Genomic DNA, 20968 nt, shown 5'->3' with positions numbered 1-20968 from the left:
CACACACACACACACACACACAGGTATATAAACGCTGCGGATAGGATCCAAAACCATCCAAGCAAACCTTTCTTCCATTGACACACTTAATTCATTAATTGTTGGTTTAGTCACCTTATTATTATCATTATAAACTAGAATCAGTTTTGGTTCCGATCAGAAGGGATGCATGCCTAGTGAAAAACCACCACTCCTCATCTAACTTCTGATGTCCAGAGAAACGTGTCATGAGGGGTCAACATGCAGAACAAAGGTTTCCTGAGGATTCACCCTTACAGAGAATACAAGGGTAGGATTAGTGTATGGAAACTACAGTTTCCATTTCGTTTCATTTCTACTGATTGTGTCAGCCCCCTTCCCATAAAGAACCACACATGACCACAGGAATGGAGTAATTGAAAACAGGAAGTGAGTTGAAGACAGATATCCACGGAATCGCTAAGACAGGCATATCATTAAGCTTCTTAAGACGATGCCCTCGGCTATCTAATCAAGTAACAATCAATTGCAAAAAAAATACAGTGTAGGATTTACCGTTTAACACGTCTGAACTCACACTGCTTCCAGTAAGGTCGCCAGGACGTGTTTTTACAGACAATTGGTAAATATTGTTGAGAAATAAGAATGTCTTATCAGAGTGCAGCAATGGGATCATTTCCATCCGAGGAAATGATGCACACTGGCCCTGTTGATTTAAAGTCATGTTCAGGATAATGTGGCCGGTGTGACAACACGTGTGATTGACATGCATTCCTGCAGTTTCACGGAAGTTCTGGTGCTTCGACGACAACAAAGGAAGAACGTCCACATCATGATTCTAACAATTTAGTCATAAAAATACCGGAATGTGTTTGATTGGAATGCTTTAGTTTGAGTAGTGACTATTTCAGCTTTGGGGTGCACAATACATCTTAATTTGTGTGTGTGTGTGTGTGTGTGTGTGTGTGTGTGTGTGTGTGTGTGTGTGTGTGTGTCTGTGTGTGTGTGTGTGTGTGTGTGTGTGTGTGTGTGTGTGTGTGTGTGTGTGTGTGTGTGTGCGTGCGTGGGGGGGTAATGATCCTGCATTTATTATTTTTTTAACGACAACATTCCTGTGTTTTTTAAGCATTCTATCATAAAACGCCAGACTTTGTTTTAAGTTTTATTTACTATATTTGGTTGAGAAAAAAAAAAATCGCTGTGTACTTTGAATGATGTTCTGAACAGTAGACCATTACTTCTAGCTTCAGTCAGGACGAACCGTTCGTAATCAGTCCCTCGCTGCTTGAGAGCATTCGGGATTACCCATAAAGGGGGTGTTTGTGTTTCAACGGGTGTTAACACAATCGCATCTTCCTGTGAAACAGCGTCACCAGGTTTCTCGGTCTAGTCTAGACGACCGGGGCCGGACGACACTGGCGATGACCTTACCTCTTTGGTCTTGGTCTTTTGGTGTGGCCGCGTGGCGAGCAGGAAGCGGGGCAGGAGCGGCGGCGTTGCGTTCGGAGAGTGATTAATTGGGTGAGGGCGGGAACTCCGCCAGCACCGGCGCTCAGACTGGCGCACACGCACTCGTTCGCATGCACGCACACAGGCCAGACACATGCACAGGCATAACAGTTACACGTACACGCGCGCGAACAGGCACACGCACACAAACACACCGAGTCACTGTTTGCGCGTTCAGACTTCCAAACACGCACTTGTTTGCATGAACAAGCGTGCACACACACACACACACACACACACACACTTGAGTCACTGTGCGTTCAGACTGGCACGCACGCACACACGCACGCACACACACACACACACACCCACACACACACACACACAGACCCACACTTTGACCATCCTGCACGCTAATACCTGCACTGGACCCACACCCCTCTCACTCTCTGTCTCAGAGGTCCTGCCCACAGCGTGTGGCGATGGCGTGCCTGCGCTCGTTGTTGCCATGACAACAACAAAACCATACACACCAGATCAAACCTGATGAAAACGTCCTGGGACCAACCCCACCTCCATCCTAGAGTCAGCTGGTAGACAAAATAATGGTTTAATCGGTGTGTGTCAGTCAGGACGTGACTCAGAACAGCTCACCGATACACAGGTGAAAAGGCACCAGCACTCCCAGTGTCCAGACTCTACCTCCACCTGCACTCCCAGTGTCCAGACTCTACCTCCACCAGCACTCCCAGTGTTCAGACTCTACCTCCACCAGGGCTCCCAGTGTCCAGACTCTACCTCCACCAGCCCTCCCAGTGTCCAGACCCTACCTCCACCAAGCAGAACCTCACAGGAAGTGGCTCAAACATTCACTTCCTTTTCACCACAAACCTGGGTTAGAAAGGAAGAGAACATGGCCGACCAACAACGCAGACACACCTTTGGGTGCCTATTTGTGCCCAGGTTCGGCCCAACTGCCTGATGATCCTTACAGTTCAGGTGTGCAGAAATAAGGACACAGGATCAGGGACATAGGAATGAGGACACAGGAATAAGGACATAGGAATGGACGGCGCATTGTCTCCTCGACGCAGTGCTGCGATACGTCGGCGGCGCCGCCATATTGGGGAGGCCAGGTTCCACCTCCCCGGACCTGTGTTTGATACGGCAGGCCTTGACCTCTCCAATATGGCCGCGTTGACGTGCGACCCAACGGCCCGTGCTGTGCTCTGTCTGTAGGCTACGGTGCGGAGAGTCTGCAGGCGTCTGCTGTTGTTGTTGACGAGAGGAATAGACTCCTTATCAGAGGAGCGGAGGGGAAACGTGCGCGTCGTCACTTCCTGCCGGTCCGGGGCAGATGAGCCATGACTGTTTTTTTTCTCGTCGTGGACATCCCCCTCAAGGAAGGGATTAGTGAATGCAATTGTTTTTGAGGCACGTATTTGTAGTGCTTTAATCTCTTTGTAACTGTCGCATACGTCCTGCCGTGACACACGAGCCACTCGTCTGGGATTGAAAAGGTAAATGATGAGGCCTGCGCCTGACGCAGGGGGGCGGGGCTAGCTGGTCGGTTTATGGCCCAGGCCTTCGTGTGAGTAGCAGTAGCTTCAGTCTTGTTGTTAGACTGAATTGTCTTCATTATCTCTGCATCTGGATCGCTCTGATTCTTTCTCAAAACACCTCAGCCATACCTGTGTGTGCGTGACTCACTGCCTCTCCAGACACACACACAGAACCCCACCGTAGCTACACAGAGTCACTGTGTGTGTGTGTGTGTGTGTGTGTGTGTGTGTGTGTGTGTGTGTGTGTGTGTGTGTGTGTGTGTGTGTGTGTGTGTGTGTGTGTGTGTGTGTGTGTGTTCTAAAATATATATTATTATCAATCATGTTCTTACTAAAGGCAATAATATGTCATCATGATATCATGTAAACTTTTCATGGAAAAAAACAGGAGGCAACTAAATGTTAAGAAACATGGCTGCTGACAAGATAGTGCATGTCTCTCTCTCTCTCTCTCCCTCTCTCTCTCTCTCTCTCTCTCTCTCTCTCTCTCTCTCTCTCTCTCTCTCTCTCTCTCTCTCTCTCTCTCTCTCACTCTCTCTCTAGTCTTTCCCAGCATGCCTTTATCTGTAAAAGTGACACACACACACGCACACACAACCACTATTTACCCTGTAAATTCCACTTTTCATTCCAATGTCAGACACAACGTAACATTGGGTCAATAAGAAAGTTGTACAAATGTAAAATCATAGGAGATAGGATTAACATTGGGCCCGAATCACTGTGGAAGAACAGAGAGAGAGAGAGAGAGAGAGAGAGAGAGAGAGAGAGAGAGCTGTCAACCTTCTAATAAACTCACCACAGAGTCTGTTTACACACTTTTTGAAAGTTGACTCTGCATCAGTCTGTCTGTCTGTCTGTCTGTCTGTCTGTCTGTCTGTCTGTCTGTCTGTCTGTCTGTCTGTCTGTCTGTCTGTCTGATGCATGTCACAGGGGGCTGACTCCACCCTGGCCCATCTGGCTGTAAACCCGAGAGCATGTGACCACCATCTAACACCACCACTACGACCGGGCTGGGTCTGTAGTATTTTTCCGTCCTCCTATGGAAAAATACTGCGTCTCCCGGGAGAGGGAGACCCCTTGGTCCCCCCCCTGCCTCCACTGTCGTCATCTTCCCCAACGGGATCCCACGGGGGGGGAGGGGCGGGGGGGTCTGACCATCTGAGGGTTTTCCCGCCACCGCTCTGTTTGCAATTAGCATGTTAGCGGTGGTGTTTGGTTGCCTGGGGAGCCCCGCCCATTCTTCCGGCAAATTGAGTCCGCCCTGCACAAGGGTGTGGAGAAGAGCAATACACTTCTTCCTGCTTCCGATACGTTTTTGCAGGAGCCAATCACCAAGCTGGCTTTTCCTCCTGCCGCGCTATTGGCTGGTTCTATACAATGACGACAGGGAAGCGATGGCAAGCAGCCAATCGCGTACAGAGTCAGTTGAACTAGGCCCGGTGATCACACCTCTTGTGCTGAAGAAAATGACGGCAGATTCCCCAGACCAACGTGCAATCTACGATTGGCTTGGTCGGGTAATAGCCAGGCTAGATGTTGGGATGATGTGTCCCTGTGTTTGTTGGGAGGGGGGGGGGGTTAATGACAGTACAAGCAAGAGAAACAGAAAGGAACTGCACCATCTCTCTTTACTTCTGATGAAAATAACATTGATATAATATGCATTGAATGTACTTCTTGAATATAAATCAGTTGTTTTTTTCGATCCTTATTCAACCTCTATTAACAACTCTCATAGATTGGAGTACTTTTAGAGATAAGGCGCTGGTGACCCTCACACTCCTCCACCTTTCATCCAACACCGTTCTCCGTGTCCCTCTCTCCTCAACACCCCCACTCATCGGCCAATCAGCTCTTCCACGAGTTTGACCTGAAATAGCGCAATGCACCATATGTGGTCCAATCCCAGTCATGACCATTAGCTCGTAACTTTTCTGACTGGTCAAGAACAGTTAGTCGGCTTGTGGTCGGAAACAAATGATAACTGTCACTCTCAACTCCCACACGCTCTCCTCCTCCTCCACCTTCTCCACCCCCTCCTCCTTCTCCTCCTCCTCCTACACCTCCTCCTCCTCCTCCTCCTCCTCCTCCTCCTCCTCCTTCTCCTCCTCCTCCTCCACCTCCTCCTCCTCCACCATCTCCACCTCCTCCTCCTCCACCTCCTCCTCCTCCTCCTCCTCCTCCACCTCCTCCTCCTCCTCCTCCACCTCCTCCTCCTCCACCATCTCCACCTCCTCCTTCAACTCCTCCACCTCCTCTAATAATACTCTCCTGCCATTTGTTTACAAACTCACACTCACACACACAGACACACACACACACACACACACACACACACATACACAGTCTAATACACACGGGCAAACACACACGCGCACACACACAGAAACACATAGTAATCAAATAGCACACACGCACGCACACACCAATTCATGTCGAACTTCCCTGCTCAGGGTGAAGCTGTGGTGGTGCCTCAGCAGCTTGGGACCGATGTCAAGTACAGCGACATCAGATAGGCCCGATGTTGCAGGACGGGCTGGCTCCACTCAGCCTGGTTACCTTACCTGAGTCAAAGGAGCGTGCAGGCGGCTTGCGCAATGCATGCGCAGCGTTCTTTGCAATGCGGTCTTCCCGGCATCACACACCAACCCCACGGCGCAAACACACACACACACACACACACACACACACACACACACACACACACACACACACACACACACACACAGAGGGCCGTCGGACTGCGGGGACAAAGGGGACAGTTGTGGGGGGGCCCAAGGCAGAGGGGGGGCCCATGACCAAAAAAAAAAAAATATATATATTTTTCCTTTCCCTTTTTATCTTTTACCTCCCCCACCCCCCCCCCCCCCCCCCCCCCCCCCCCCCCCCCCCCCCCCCCCCCCCGTCCCCCCCGTCAACAATCGCTCCGGACCCCCCCCCCCCCCCCCTCAACAACCTGGCGCAGGGGGCCCATCAGTACTTATAGTATAGGGGCCCAGGATTTGGTGCTACGGCCCTGCACACACACACACACACACACACACACACACACACACACACACACACACACACACGCACACACATTCTTTCCCGACATGCACTGTGTATCACTAGTCGTTGAAGATGCTGGAGTACATGGATCGGTTAATACTTGCGTTAACTTAAACTGATTCCAACTTTGAAGGACAACTACAACACCAAACCAAACACGTTAAAAGTTACATATGTTAAGATATTAAACAGAGTCAACCCCCGTTCATCATTGATTTGCCAATGAAAATAAACAGCATAAATGTAATTTTTTGGGCTAGATATGGGTGGGGATAGGTAGAGGAAACTACATGGACAACAGTCCCCCTCATATCGTCCGCCAGGACAGTCAGGACAGCGCTAGATAAGCTCTGACTGGCCTCAGTAATAATAAATTCCAATGACAAAACGTTAGAAAATGTTTGTCATTCGTGGTGACTGATATGATGCCCATGGAGAAGGGGAAGTTGTGGTTTTAAGGTCGGTAGGAAGGACTAAATCATGGAAAATGAAAGTCAGATGGAGAAAATGGTTAAATGAGTCAGTGTGTGCGTGTGTGTGCAACTGATAGTGTATTCCCCTGAAGCTGTGAAAGTAATCTGAAAGCTTTCTCCGGTTTTCCCGGGACTCGAACCGAGGCCATCTCCTCTTCCACAACCAACTCGAGGACCAGAATGGGACACAATCCTACCGCCAACCGTGCTGCGTGTTCATTGTCTTTCGTTGCGCAGAAAGTAGGCAGTTTCAGTAGGCCTACGATTTACATCGATTTACATCGATGTACCAAATGACCCGAATAATGGAGAGAATGGGGAATAAAGGAGCGAGAGAAGAGGACAACGGATCTTTTTCAGCGATATCTTCCGCAAAAAAAAAGTCAACAGATTAGCTCAATGCAATTAATTCAACGAAAAAAGCGAACAATGTGAAAATAGTAAAGAAACGTAAAGCTTTTATATATAAAATGTACTATTGAAGTATCACAGATTGTGCGGGAAATCTAGCCCAATCTGGCAACACTGTTAATCCTGTGTTATTACTGGTCCCGCAGCGCCACCGTGTGGCGACCTACTGAAGGTGCAGTCCAGTGTCGTTTAGCAGATCGTGCGGCGATGCGAGCCACAGCCTCAGCCTTATTTTTTAGCCATACTATTTTCCCCAGTGATATCGTAATAAATACCAATACAAAATCCATTTTCTTGTTCGATTATATTCCTCTACAGAATTGATAAAATAAACAGATTCGAATGGTGTCACCGGCGACGTGGCTTAGATGGTTAAAGCGCCTGTCTAGTAAACAGGAGATCCTGGGTTCGAATCCCAGCGTTGCCTTTTGTGGATCGTGTGCGACCCAGAGTGAAAGTTTGGATACGTGCTTTATTAATAGGCTGTATGTGAGTCAATAGGATATAGCCCTACTCCAAAATGTCCAAATGAAGAACACAAACGTAAATGTAAATGTAAGAATTTGAGCTAATAGAATATTACATTACTTTGGACTGACTTATAAGTCACATGTGTCATCGATGCCTAACCTACACGTGTAAACACCCCGATTGCAGTGTATTTTCTTCACCAATCACTTGAGGTAATGTAATAAAATTCCTTATTGTCGAGAGACTGAACGATCCTTCAGACGACACCTTTCAGGAAAAGTGCAATTCCACGCTGCGAGCAGGGTTCGAACCTGCGCGGGAAGATCCCATTGGATTTCAAGTCCAACGCCTTAACCACTCGGCCATCGCAGCTACATCCACAGTACGAGTTACATAAATTAAAAATACTTAAAAAATAAAAACATCTATATTGATTAGTATAAATATTACAACCATGACCAATCATATTAATTTCATTAGGTATTGAATTTATTTTATATTAATCCAGACAAACTGCATTTATCATGAAAATCTATGTATAAACTGGAAACGGAAGACGGATAATTAAGACGTTGGTGGCCATCTTTGACACCAGATTATTGTATTGCAAAATCAGACTGGGAATGTCATGGGATACTACAACTCATTGGATGTCTGTTGTCCAATCAGAAACAAACATTCCATGTAACCCAAATGTTGTATAATGCCACCTACCTCATGATATCCGCACTAACAGTCGATATTTTCCCCCAAAAATATCATATTTGCGGGGAGTTTGACTGAACACGGGGGTCAAGGGACAAGCATTAATCCGCTGTATTATCCGCCCTCCATCTCCTGCCTCCCGGTCTCTGGCCTGTTGAACATTTATATTTCCCCTGAGCATAGAGGGTCATCACACCTGCCCAGCGGGAGTCTGGTTTCCCAGTCTTCGTCAATTCTACAGGTAAGGACATGAAAAACCGCTATTAGGCAACAGCTGTAAATATCCTGGCCTAGACTACTGCATCACGGATCATTCAAGTAAAAATATATAAATAAGATGTATCGAGATATCAGAAATAGTAGTAGCCTATGCCCTGACAAAATGCATATGAATAGTAAAGCAGCGATTTTCCGTCCCTTACCAATCCGCGTACTGTCCGTCGACCCAGAGATTCTCAGGATCTGATTGGCTCTGTTGCCCCACTGGTTAGGAGCCTTCGTGCCTGTTAGGATCTGTTAGGACTTTGTTAGGAACTGTTAGGACTTTGTTAGGAACTGTTAGGACTTTGTTAGGAACTGTTAAGACTTTGTTCGGAACTGTTAGGACTTTGTTCGGAACTGTTAGGACTTTGTTAGGAACTGGTAGGACTTTGTTAGGAACTGGTAGGACTTTGTTAGGAACTGGTAGGACTTTGTTAGGAACTGGTAGGACTTTGTTAGGACTTTGTTAGGAACTGTTAGGACTTTGTTAGGAACTGGTAGGACTTTGTTAAGAACTGTTAGGACTTTGACCGGACTTTGTTAGTACTTTGTTAGGACTTTGTTAGGAGTTGTTAGGATTTCGTTAGGAACTGTTAGGCAGTCCATTTAGTGACAGGCTACATCCACATTGGGTGTTTGAGTAAGTAAAAAATACTTAAAAATACCGCTTTGTGAACTACAGCTCTTCGCTGCTCTCGACGCATATGATATACGTCACCACACCCGCACTTGGAACTCGGCACAGAGATGGCACATAGAGATGGTACATAACTAAAACTCTCCACCTGCCCCGACTTATAGTGGTTTTCACCTCTTTCTATGCTTTTATCCTCGCCTTGAAAAAAAGTGGTGAAGTGGAGCAGAGAGATCGCTATCTCTGTGCCGAGTTCAAAGTGCGGGTTTTCTTTGCATGAAAAATTATCATTTAAATCCACAAACAACATATGTGTAATCCAGGGCATATAAAGACTGACCAGAAAATAAATATTTTCTCTCCATTGACACCCATTCATATTTTTCGATCTCATAGGTCCCATGAGCTCTACCGGAAGGGGCGTGACTTCGCCACTATATCAGTCAGAATTAACTTCCAAAGACTGCAATGAGAGTAGACTGTTTGTACTCGACTACATCATAATTTGGCATTAACTTTACCCATTTCATTTTCGTATATTTTCCTTTATATATATTTGTATGTATCTAGTAGGCCCTGTACTATTTGAAATTTCGTTGAGATAAATAAGTTGCATGTAATTATAACTATTATTTAAAGTGTCTGCTATCGTGGATAAATACGTTAACTTAAGGCAGTGGCGTCCTTATGCTGTTTTATTCTGTTTTATTTAATCTTTGGGAAAAAAATAAAATTAAAATATTCATAACAGTTTTTAAGTAGCCTAGTCTAGATAGACATAGTCCTTCTGGCAAGAGAATAAACAACAACCTGTTTACAAACTGAAGTGTATTAACCTTTCCTTTCCCCAGTCAGATCTGTGTGTGTGTGTGTGTGTGTGTGTGTGTGTGTGTGTGTGTGTGTGTGTGTGTGTGTGTGTGTGTGTGTGTGTGTGTGTGTGTGTGTGTGTGTGTGTGTGTGTGTGTGTGTGTGTGTGTGTGTGTTGTGGGCTCCCGGCCCCGACACGGCGGGCCTGGAAGCCCAGAGGGCAGGTAATACTAGCTGTCTACCACCCTTTTCCCCCAGAGGGCGCCCAAGGGCCGCATTGGCACGGTCCCACTCAACGCCAACGGGAGACACCTGTGCACCAGGCCAATCAGACCCAGGTGAGGGCTATATAAGAGAAGCTGAGACGTAGTCTAAAGGCAGGAGGTATGTGACCCATGCAGGAGCCGAGAGCTGACTGAGATGCCCTACCTGGACGGACCTTGGCCCCCGGACCCGGTCTAGAGAAGACCACAGGACTACACGGAAGGACCTCCTCATCTGGATACCGGGACAGCGCGTGAGGTACGACCACAGCATCCCCAGTGGCTCACGGAGCCCAGACTCTTTTTAGTTATAGTTTGCATTGACGGGTGATTCCCCCTTTTTCTGTTTTGTGGACTTAATAAACGTGCCTTGTTGGCAGTTTGAGCATCAGAGACTCTTGTTCCTTGATCGGAGGCGGGCTGATAGAACCGGGTTACCACAATGTGTAAGGTCGGCCTCACTTGTATTAATTTGCAATAATTTGAATGGAACTTTAGACATTTGGGGATAAGCAGCATAGCAGGCAGGTAGCTATTTAAAGCTTTAATAAACCGCGTATTTCGTTTATTTAGATAAAAGTATTATGAAATAGTTTGCATGCACAATAAAGCATCCACATAAATTTGGCGCGCAGCATTTTCATTTTCACTCTGGGCTAAGCCCCGTATGTTTATGAAAACAAGAAATCCCCAGCCAAACTATTCTCTTGAGTAGAGGCAATAGATGTGCGTGGAAGAGAGACGGAAGGAGAGGTGAAAAGGATTAGAGGGGAGAAGGAGAAGAGAGAAGTAGTATTTAGTGACTGTGTGTGTGTGTGTGTGTGTGTGTGTGTGTGTGTTAAAGGGATATTTCACCCATTTAGAACCGGCGTTCAATCATTATAAAATCGCTATTGTAATATAAATAAATATCAGTCTAAACCAGTCTCCCCTTGGCCCATTTTTTTCTCATCTACTTTTTTCCCCAAATGACGCGTTTGACGTCATTTCGGGAGAAACCTCTTGTCCCGCTAGAAGGGCCGAGTGTGCGTGTATCTATATGGTGTACATGTATGTATGTATGGTTTGTGTGTTGACTCCAGTTTAACCAGTGAATGAGTCTCTCTGGTCTCTTTGATGAAAGCTTCCTTCTCACTCTCACAAACACACACACACTCACTCGCGCACACAGTAAGCTGAATTGAATGACGACTTTTTTCCTTTTGAAGTATGAATCGAAATCAGACTCATCCCTTTAATTAAAATGAGGGAGGTCATTTAAGATCGAACACAGAGCTGAAATAGCCTCTCACTGTTACAAAGAAGACCACAGGGCGCCAAACCTGAATTGAGTTTTACTAATTAGCTCACCTGCCGCAGCTCGCCTGCCAAGTGGTTTTCTTAATTAGTTAATTGGTTGCATCTGGTGCGTTTCACTTAAGAGGGAATCGGACAGTACGTTGGGGTCCTCCACTGTTTGGCAGTGTAGCCTCTCCCAAACGTATGTTGTTCTGTTCACAGACACCAGAACGTGTTTGTACTGTTTTGAGATCTGTTGTGACTTATTTAACATCTCTTCCTGTTTCACAGGTTAAAGACTTTTTGAAGTAAAGAGGAGCATCTCATCTGAACCTGATGTGAGTAGAATTGTGTGGGAAAGCACAACTGACGTGACTTGTATGTTGAATATAAATCACTAATGTGTGAAGGAAATCGGGGATTGTGGTGGTTTAACTCATTTGAAATTTGGACCATGAGTAAACTGTTCCTTCCTTCCTTCAAAGGTCTATCATGGATATTTAACTGCAGTTCTGTGAGTATCCCAACTTAACCATGAAGATGAACTGCAAACTGTAAGTCATTAATTTCTCATTACTCTTGGGCACATTGATGTATTTTGGCTTCCTGGTGAGTTAACCTGTTACCTGAAGGTTGATCTGAGTAGTAAGGATGTTTTACTGGTTCATGGGTTACCTAGGTGTTTGGTTTATGTTGGTTTTAATGATTTGTTAAAATGGTTACAGGCTCCAAGTTATTGTTGTAAGCTGGAGTAATGGGTTGGGTTCTGATATCTTCAGTCTTCTTTCATTCTACTCTCCTGAGCTCTGCATCTTCATCACATGAGTCTTGCTTTACTTACGATGGTGTGGTCTGAGTGAGCAGAGGTGCATACTGGGATACAGAGCTGTCTGAAGTCTACAGGTCTGTAGACACGCCCCCTCAGGGGAAACCGAGTGTTTGAGAAACTGTCGTGACGTCAGTTACATGGACTGGAATGTTCTTAAAGATGGAGACAGGGATTCAGAAGGAGAAACACCAGGGGGAGATGAGGGGGCTCCTCATCTCAACGACTGAAACACAACTTCAGTCTGACACAGAGAACCATGGAACACATTCAACAGTCCCCTCCAGGCATCGTGACTCCTCAGGAACAGTTTCTTATTTGGGGCCATCCCCATATGGATCCTGCTCCTCAAGAGCCAACCCCCTCCACTGGGTGGTCTTCTGAACAGATGACCTCCTTCCTGTCCTCAGGCTGACTAAAGCTGTACCGTTTGCATCTGTGAAGGCCCCTCATTCAGGAAACCACTGGACTACAAAGACATGACTTCAGAAACGTTGAATCAACCTGGGACACATTTTGGAGACACCAAGCATAATCCATCACCAATGTGGGATGCCACTGAAGAATGTTGTACATAATTTACGTCTCTGGAGACATTGGTTGTTCTGTTATGGGTGCCCTGGCAGGAGAGCTGGGGGGGATGATGGAATCTTATTTGGCATGAGGTTTTTACCCTGCATGATTGTTTGGTCTTTTATGGCTCAGTGGTGTGTGTGTGTGTGTGTGTGTTTGGGTTTGACATGAGATGGAAGATTTTTGAGCATCCCTAGGGTTCGTGTGTGTGTGTGTGTGTGTCCCACTCACACCCGGCATGGGGTTCTACGTGCCTGTCCTGGGTTCTATGTGTGTGTGTCCGGCTTGCTTTGACAGTGATAATGTTCATACGGGGGTCTGTGTGATTGGCTTGGGATATTGGAATGGTCAACTAAATCATACCTGATGGACGGCCACACGTTTACTTAACATCCTCCAGGAGACATGAAGAGCCCTGAGCGACGCTCCGGAGCGATTTCCAACACACTGGGAAGGAAGGAGAGTGTCCAAATCAAGTGTAAAAGGATGCAAGCGGCGTGTTCAGATCAGCGACTTCAAACTAGGACTACAACAATCAGGATCAATGGAGGATGGACACCAAAAGGAATTCCACAAGGAGAGTCTGACGTTGGAAAGGGACCTAAATGGATATTCAAGATGACCTTCAGACCTGTAATGAGACGGCTCTTCCTACCTGGCTGGATTGATGGAGAGCCCTGTGGATCTTGTCTTGCTCTCAGTTGCACGTCTTCTCAGGCTGAACTGTATTTGTTTCGGACAGGACTAGCTGAACGATTGGTTCCCTTAAATCAGAACCAATCCGGGAACTCCAGCTAGTGCGCTCTTCGAGCTGAAGTTGTGCTCTTCAGCTGAGGAGGTAAGGAAACCTTCACTGGGGCTTCAAGGTGTAAAGAGGAGAATGTTTCAAAGTGTTCCATGGTACTCTGATGAAGACCGTTGTTGTGTTCCACTGGACGAGAGGAAGAACCCACACATCTTCCTCGTGGCCTTTCTCCTCTGAGAATCCTGGCGCCATCTTGAAGGATATTCCAGCTCATGTAACTGATGTCACGACAGATTCTCAAACCCTTGGTTTCTCCTGAGGTGCGTGTCTATAGAACTGAAGACTTCAGCCAGCACTGTATCCCAGCATGCATCTCTGCTCACTCAGACCACACCCCCATGAGTAGGATGCAACACTCTAGTGATGGAGATGTAGAGTTTTATAAGTAACGAGGGAGCAGACTAAGATGATTTGAACACAATGGAATGTCAAGTCTGTAAATCTTTAAACCATGAAGATGGTTGGATAGTTCAGGAATTGGGCTTCTTTTTACTATGGGCAATCCTTTCACTCAGATGCCCACTTCTCACTGGAGCTGTACATGTGTTGGCTGGCTGGCATGATTTGCTGTTGGTGATGAGGCGGTCAGGGTGACGTTGCAGGGCTATGGTCGGCTCTCTGTGAGCTCAATGTTTAGATTTGCTCTGTATGGTTTGTACCCTGAATAATCTAGATAATTGTCAAATGTAGACGCGGTTTTGTATTGAATGATTCCAGGATTTTAGGTTTAAAGTTGTTGTGGGACGTACATGGTAGTTTGGTTCTTCGTATGGTTTTGAGTGATATAACTTGTACACACTGGGTGCATATTAATGTAAAGGTACACTGAATAGTAGTAATGACCAATAGCAACAAACAGATCTCCTCAAGGTAAGTCTGTTGGCTTTGTTTTAATGAAGACCATCGCTGGACTTCAGGATCTTCCTCCGTTCAGCTCAAGGTGAGGCGCTGGTTCTGTTTTTTCTTTGGTTGGTTCCGGCCGGAATGTTCGGATTCCAGTCGGACGGTTTGTGCTTCCCGCCGTGGAAGGTTCTGAGTGCGGTCACTTGATTTAGTCCCAATGGTTAGCATAGAATGTTGTAGTCTTGACAACCATAAGAAACCACCTGGCAGTTAGTTGGACGGGAGTCCCCTGAGGGAATCTGGCGGAACGTTCTGGATTGTATTTGCGTAACCTCGAGCCGTTGCCAACGGAAACAATTTTTTAGTCGGTCTCCATTTGGAATTGTTGCCCCTATCTTAAACAACTTAAGTTTGATATTAAATACATACTGACACGTACGTCGTACAATATGTTGATAATTTCCGATGGTTGCGCCGTACTTTTAACCACGATGACGTGACGGGACTCTCAATGCGTACAAAACAGCGTTCTACTTGCGGGCCATTTTTGACATCAGGGAAGGCTGAAAATCATTTCAAGGTAGAAGATGATTTGACATTTCTTCAACGGAACCCAGCACCTGAATATGGCTGAGTATATTTGATTTAATATCGATACTGCTTAGTGTTCTTTGTTGCTTCAGCTTTTGCACGTTCTAAATATCTGCTGTCATTAATTGCCACAGAAGTTAAACAACGACTTTGGTGCAGAGTTACCAACTGGATAATATCAAAGCTAAAATAATGGCCGTCATTCCCACATGTTACAGTAGAAGATACTCTAGAACTGTACAAGGTTAAAAAGGTAACATGTAGTTTGTCCCAAGGTGTCTGCCTCCTCACCCATAGCCAGACCTCCACCTCCTCAGCCAGAGCCAGACCTCCTCAGCCAGAGCCAGACCTCCACCTCCTCAGCCAGAGCCAGACCTCCACCTCCTCAACCAGAGCCAGACCTCCACCTCCTGTCAGAAGTCCTCCAGAACAGGTCAGTGCTCTGCTGTGTGAGTAGAGTCTTCTCAGGTCAGTTCCAATGCATGGCCTGAACCACTTCTTTAATCTTGTGGACTGCTCTGTCTTCATTCCCAAAAATGGGATGCTCATGTCTGGTCTCAAGTCTTTTCTAGCCTTGAGTTATAAAATAATAGTTGAATTAATTTTGTAACTCGGTTTCGGATGAGTCAATTAAGTTTATTGTTGGGCAAATGCTGATATAAACCTGCTTCTGTAGCTGAAAGGCGAGGCTGAGAGGCTGGGGACCGGAGGCTTGTGGTGCCAGGGTGGACCGGAGACTGAGGCTGGAGACCAGGGGCCTGCAGCACCGGACCAGAGGGTAACCATCCTCAAGCTCATCTGAAACACTAAAATCCACGGTAGTTTAGGTCTGGTTTTGATCATCTAATGACTTTAAATCTGTGCCAAGCTGTGATTTGAGTTAATTCATACGGGGGTTATGCAAGAGTCATTTGTATATTGAACCTAATCAATGTCCTTGTTTGGTCCGGGCAGACACACCTGAGCTGAACCTCACCTGATCCTGTTTGGTCGGGGGTAGACACACCTGAGCTATACCCGCCCTGATCCTGACATCCTGCAGGTCCTGTCTCCTCAGTTCATCTGAGCCTCGTCTTCCAGAAGACCTGCTGAGCTCAGCAGTCTGAGGCTGAGGGATCAGTGACCTCCAGTCGGAGTGATCTTCTTGACCCCACATGTAACCGTGTGCTTCCACACACCTTTCCCTCACCTCTGTCACTAACCTCACTACTTCACTTCTCTCTACTGCTTCCTCTTTTCTTCCTTCTCTGTGGTTCAAACCTTTACACTGAAGGCGCGTCTTCCTGCCCTCAGAGGGTTCAGCGTTAGGGTTGAGAGTCAGGGTTTAGAGTCAGGGACAGAGCTGGTCAGGGAGGACTGCTTTTACACAAACCTCTTCACTTGCTTTCGGAATGGTGGTGACATTTTGAAAAGATTCATTTGGGAAAAGGTTTTCCTCTGCTTTCCTTTACAAAATTGTATAAAACTTCTGTCAAGTGTTTTTGTTTATATATTAAAATCCCACATTGACTTCTACATGTTTGGTGCGGTTCATTTAATTGTCCTTTAACTTGGTTAATGTCAAGCCAAAGTCCTGCAACACATTTAATATACATGATTGTTATTCAGCAATGTTCACATAATCCATTTTGTAAAAATATGAAACCTCCATATTACTACTAAATTCAAGCCTATTCATGTATTTAACAATGTACATACTGCCCCGCAGGCCATTCTCTGCTCCTACAACACGTGTTTGGTGTGAGACTGTTGTCCAGCAGAGGGAGCTGTCATACAGCTTAATTATACAGGAATGTCTGTATTTACATTTTAAAATGTTCATGGGCTGGTCTAGTTTTTCTGCAAATAACTCTGCCTCCAGCAACAGGATTGGTTGAAACATATTCAAAATCTCAAAATACATACAGAAGGTGACAAGTTTAAATTCAGTTGGTATTCTTGCCTGCAACACAGTCTGATCCACATTACACACTTTTTCTTGGCCCGTTTTGGATTGGGAAAAGGGATGATCTATACCAAATTCTGCAGCCTCTCGGCATATCGACTGTCTGTGTTACATGTACCCAAAGCACATCGTTTGACCGTGTTTTTGTTTTGTTCACACAAACAACATAAATCCACCATTAAATAGTTACATAATGCCTCCTCCTCCCTTCTTGTTTTCAATGGAGTTTTCCGAGCTGATGTCCAAGTATAGTCGACTGTCATTGGCTCATCTGCGTTCTAAGGGCGGAGCTTGGCGACAGGTCAATCCCTTTAAATAAGACCATGCAAATGCTTTTAAAACTTCCAAAGAAAATATGGGATTTTCTAAATAGGCAATTAATAGGGTGGCATGTTGTATCTTAAATATTGTATATAATATTGTATATAATAATGAGCAGTGGTGTGTTACCATACCATTCCAATAAAATGTTTTATTGTCATATAATTTTATATGGCAGTGTCGAGTTAACAGTGTTAATTTCTGTTCCATATTGGCATGGCGGTCTGCCTCGGTGCGATGCCGCTGCTGCAGGCTGTGAAATAGGAGCTGGTCTCCAGGCACTTTGTATTGAACTTCAGACACACAAAGCAGACCTCCACCTGGGAGCGTAGAGAAAGGATGTTCTTGCAACCGGTCTTGTCGTGCTCCACCTTTAAGCCACAGGTGGGACCGGCCCCGTCACCTGGGACATCGTGATGGTGTCACACCCTTTCAGCAGCTCCAGATCCTTGTCTGAGCAGTCGTCATTGTCACAGCGGTCGCTGCGCGGCGCCCTCCCCTTCCAGGGCCTCAGACACTGCCAGCAGAACTGCTTGGTGGGCTTACCGCTTTCTTCATTATTGTTTTGAAGACATGACTCGAGCAAGTGCAAAGTCGACGATGACGATCATTCAAACGACCATGAACACATGAAGAACCATACAGCATCACTACATGGTTGGTCCCCCTAGGGCTGTTTCCCAATGTGAAGGCTGCAGCCGTGCTAGGACGCGTCCTTGCTAGTCGCGTCCTATGGAGATGAGACTAGAGTGCTAGCTCGAGTGCTTCCTAGCGTTTGTAACGTTTGGACTTTGGAACGACTTGGTAGTGTGGAAGCGCTTCCGCTTTTTAATACTGCGTTTCCGCTTGTAAACACATGTGCGCTTATGAATAAAACATGGGAGCAATCAAGCTGATCGATATTTATTTGACTTTTGTCTGTTATGAATGCGGTCATGTCTCCTTCGCTTGGAGCCTCTTTGAGGAAGTCACAAAATCTTTGTTAAAAAAAAATCCATTACATTTTTACAAGTGAAATTGTCTGAGAACTTAATTCATGCATCACATTTACAGTATAGTTGATTACTCTTATGCAGGGGAAAGAAGACGAAGAAAGTGATGATAAACATGTATTTATTTGGATAGATAATTTAACTGATCTGATTCATTCATATACACCTACAATCTACCAGTGTTTTGAACACATAAGTATAAGATATAAAATACAATTATATACGTTCATTACCAATGGGGGTCGGGGGCCAATTGATCAGGGGGGGCCACGGGGGACCTGGGGGAGCCACAGGGGGGCCAGAGGAAGCCACGGGGGGTCGGGGAGCCACGGTTGGGAGAGCCTCGTGGGGCGGTCAAGGAGCCCCGTGGGGGGGTCGTAGAGCCCCGGTTGGGAGAGCCTCGTGGGGCGGTCAAGGAGCCCCGTGGGGGGGTCGTAGAGCCCCGTGGGGGGGTCAGAGAGCCCCGTGGGGGGGTCAGAGAGCCTCGTGGGGGGGTCGTAGAGCCTCGTGGGGGGGTCGTAGAGCCTCGTGGGGGGGTCAGGGAGCCTCGTGGGGGGGTTAGAGAGCCTCGTGGGGGGGTCGTAGAGCCTCGTGAGGGGGTCAGGGAGCCTCGTGGGGGGGTCGTAGAGCCTCGTGAGGGGGTCGTAGAGCCTCGTGAGGGGGTCAGGGAGCCTCGTGAGGGGGTCAGAGAGCCACGGGTGGTCAAGGAATAAGGAATCAAGGGGGGCCAAAGGGGGTTGGGGGACCACGCTGGATCGGGGGGCCATATTGCCGCCATGCCATATTGGCATGGCGGTCTGCCTCGGTGCGATGCCGCTGCTGCACGCTCTGAAATAGGAGCTGGTCTGAAGGCACTGCCCGGTGAGCTTCAGACACACAAAGCAGAACCCCACCTGGCAGCGTGGGCACACGATGTTCTTGCAGCCGGTCTTGTCGTGCTCAACCCTCATGCCACAGGTGGGGCAGGCCCGGATGGAAGGGCAGGGCCCCACCCCCGGTACCTGGGACAGTGTGATGGTGCCACACCCTTGCAGCAGCTCCAGCACCTTGTCTGAGCAGTCTTCGTTGTCACAGCGGTCGCTGCGCGGCGCCCTCCCCTTCCACGGCCTCAGGCACTGCCAGCAGAACTGCATGGTGGGCTTGTTGCTTTCCTCACAGATAGTGCAGTCGAAACAGAGATTGTCTAAGGCCTGTCGTTCCACGTAGGTTTTACAGCCAGGGCACTGTTTGGGAACACAGGAAGCAGAATATTTCTAGCATATAGTTCAAATGTTAAGGACCCTTCCTATACAGACACATTATCAGGATACTCACTGTTTTGAATTTGGCAACAACTATACGGGCAAGTTCTTTCTCGAAATGGTCCATCTCCTCAGCGGTCAACAGAGCAAAGCGACGGACCTCTTGATAAGACCATTCGGCGCCACACATTTCGCCATCTGGCTGAACGGCTGGGCAAGTAAATTTGGACTGCCCCTGTGTGACAGTACAATACAGCACTACTTTAGGAAAACTTTTACATATTCTAGGACAAAATTCATTATTTTATGTATAGAAAACATTGTTAGTCTACAATACATAATTGTACCTATTCCTTTCCATGTCTCGTTATTATAAGTAACTTAATGTCTTAATGTCCACAGCCCCCCCATGTCCAGGGGGGGGCTGTGTTTTGTTGTGCCACCGTCACCATGACTCTGAATGCGCCCCTGTTGTGAAATAAACACGAATACGAAGTCATTACCTTGCTGAGCAAACTGCGGCACCATCCTGTCAGAGATCCTGGCGTGACGGCGTGACCGCACGACATCTCTGCTCTGCAAGACTCATCCTCTGGTGTTGATGCAGAGGGAGGAAGAAACAACGGTTCAAACAAAGTCAATCGATACCAGACTCCCTTATGGAGGCTTCACAATCGAAGCCGTTTACATTTCTAACAGGTGGTATGAAAAAGACTAGTTATAGTCGAACATTAGACATACTTTACATGCTTTACCGGTGATGTTACCGTTGCGAGCTCATCAGTGTAAATATTAATGTTGCAGGAATTTGTTCTATGATCTACGGGGTGCCGTTCGTAAACCACTGGTGCTGAAAAACGTGATACACTTTTTCCCGATTTAGCTCAAGCTTTGCTTTATTTTTCCACGATTTAGCAAGTAAACATCCCTCCAAAACCCACTGCAATTTTCATTTAACTTTTCACTTATAAGAATTATACGTTGAATCTTAATCTTATATGTAAATAAGGGACATTTTATGTGTGTGAAAAAGTTAAAATGAAAATGGCAGTGCAATTTGGGGGGGGAAAAAAAATCTGAAACATTTGTGACGTTTCTGAGCAGCAAAGGTTTATAAACGGCAACCCATAATAATCTCTGATATGTTGCAGTAGGCTTGTGCGTCAGGTCATAGGATATTGTTTAACCGGTATGCCCTCGATCAAACAAAACGTGTTCACTGTTACTTACGATATGGGTCGATCTCGTCCAGTCTGTCGACGAATTTGAATGACGGGTCCGACGGATCATAAGCCTTTTCCACGCTCATTTTGTTGGGTTCTTTACCGTGGCCTCTTACTCTCTGTCTCATAAAGGAGTACCTTGAGCTTGGCGGATCGCAGAACTGTCTGTTCCTTCTGGTTTCACTTTCTACACCTGGAAATATGACCAGTGGGGAGGATGTCAATACAGCACCTGAGGGTGTTAATGGTTGATGCATTCTA

The 20968-nt window shown here is 46.6% G+C and overlaps 1 protein-coding gene and 2 non-coding genes across 3 annotated transcripts; 1 reads left to right on the top strand and 2 right to left on the bottom strand.

The window, feature by feature from the left end:
* The first annotated feature begins 7281 nt into the window (after positions 1 to 7281).
* On the top strand, positions 7282 to 7355 carry trnat-agu (transfer RNA threonine (anticodon AGU)). Its single transcript has one exon. It is a non-coding gene; the product is annotated as a tRNA-Thr (tRNA).
* Positions 7356 to 7689: 334 nt separating this feature from the next.
* On the bottom strand, positions 7690 to 7771 carry trnas-uga (transfer RNA serine (anticodon UGA)). Its single transcript has one exon. It is a non-coding gene; the product is annotated as a tRNA-Ser (tRNA).
* A 10729-nt stretch (positions 7772 to 18500) lies between these two features.
* LOC115529907 (leucine-rich repeat extensin-like protein 2) lies at positions 18501 to 20908 on the bottom strand. The gene is made up of 4 exons (XM_030339055.1): positions 20715 to 20908; positions 19988 to 20076; positions 19558 to 19719; positions 18501 to 19466 (listed from the first exon to the last, which is right to left on the bottom strand). Exons 1-4 carry the CDS (start codon positions 20833 to 20835, stop codon positions 18501 to 18503), a joined length of 1338 nt encoding a protein of 445 aa, XP_030194915.1. The 5' UTR covers positions 20836 to 20908.
* Positions 20909 to 20968: the final 60 nt, after the last annotated feature.

This window comes from Gadus morhua, chromosome 17 (genome assembly GCF_902167405.1).
Source record: "Gadus morhua chromosome 17, gadMor3.0, whole genome shotgun sequence".
Lineage (NCBI taxonomy): Eukaryota > Metazoa > Chordata > Actinopteri > Gadiformes > Gadidae > Gadus > Gadus morhua.
Note: the sequence above shows the minus strand (reverse complement) of the source record. Positions and strands in the feature narration are given on the sequence as shown.

What these genes read in the sequence shown, in the direction of transcription:
- LOC115529907 (XM_030339055.1), bottom strand. Translation starts at nt 20,835, where the DNA reads ATGAGACAGAGAGTAAGAGGCCACGGTAAAGAACCCAACAAAATGAGC. An exon ending in GCCGCAGTTTGCTCAGCAAG is followed by an intron (nt 19,720 to 19,987) that starts GTAATGACTTCG and finishes ACTGTCACACAG; the next exon opens with GGGCAGTCCAAATTTACTTG. An exon ending in TTGTTGCCAAATTCAAAACA is followed by an intron (nt 19,467 to 19,557) that starts GTGAGTATCCTG and finishes GTTCCCAAACAG; the next exon opens with TGCCCTGGCTGTAAAACCTA.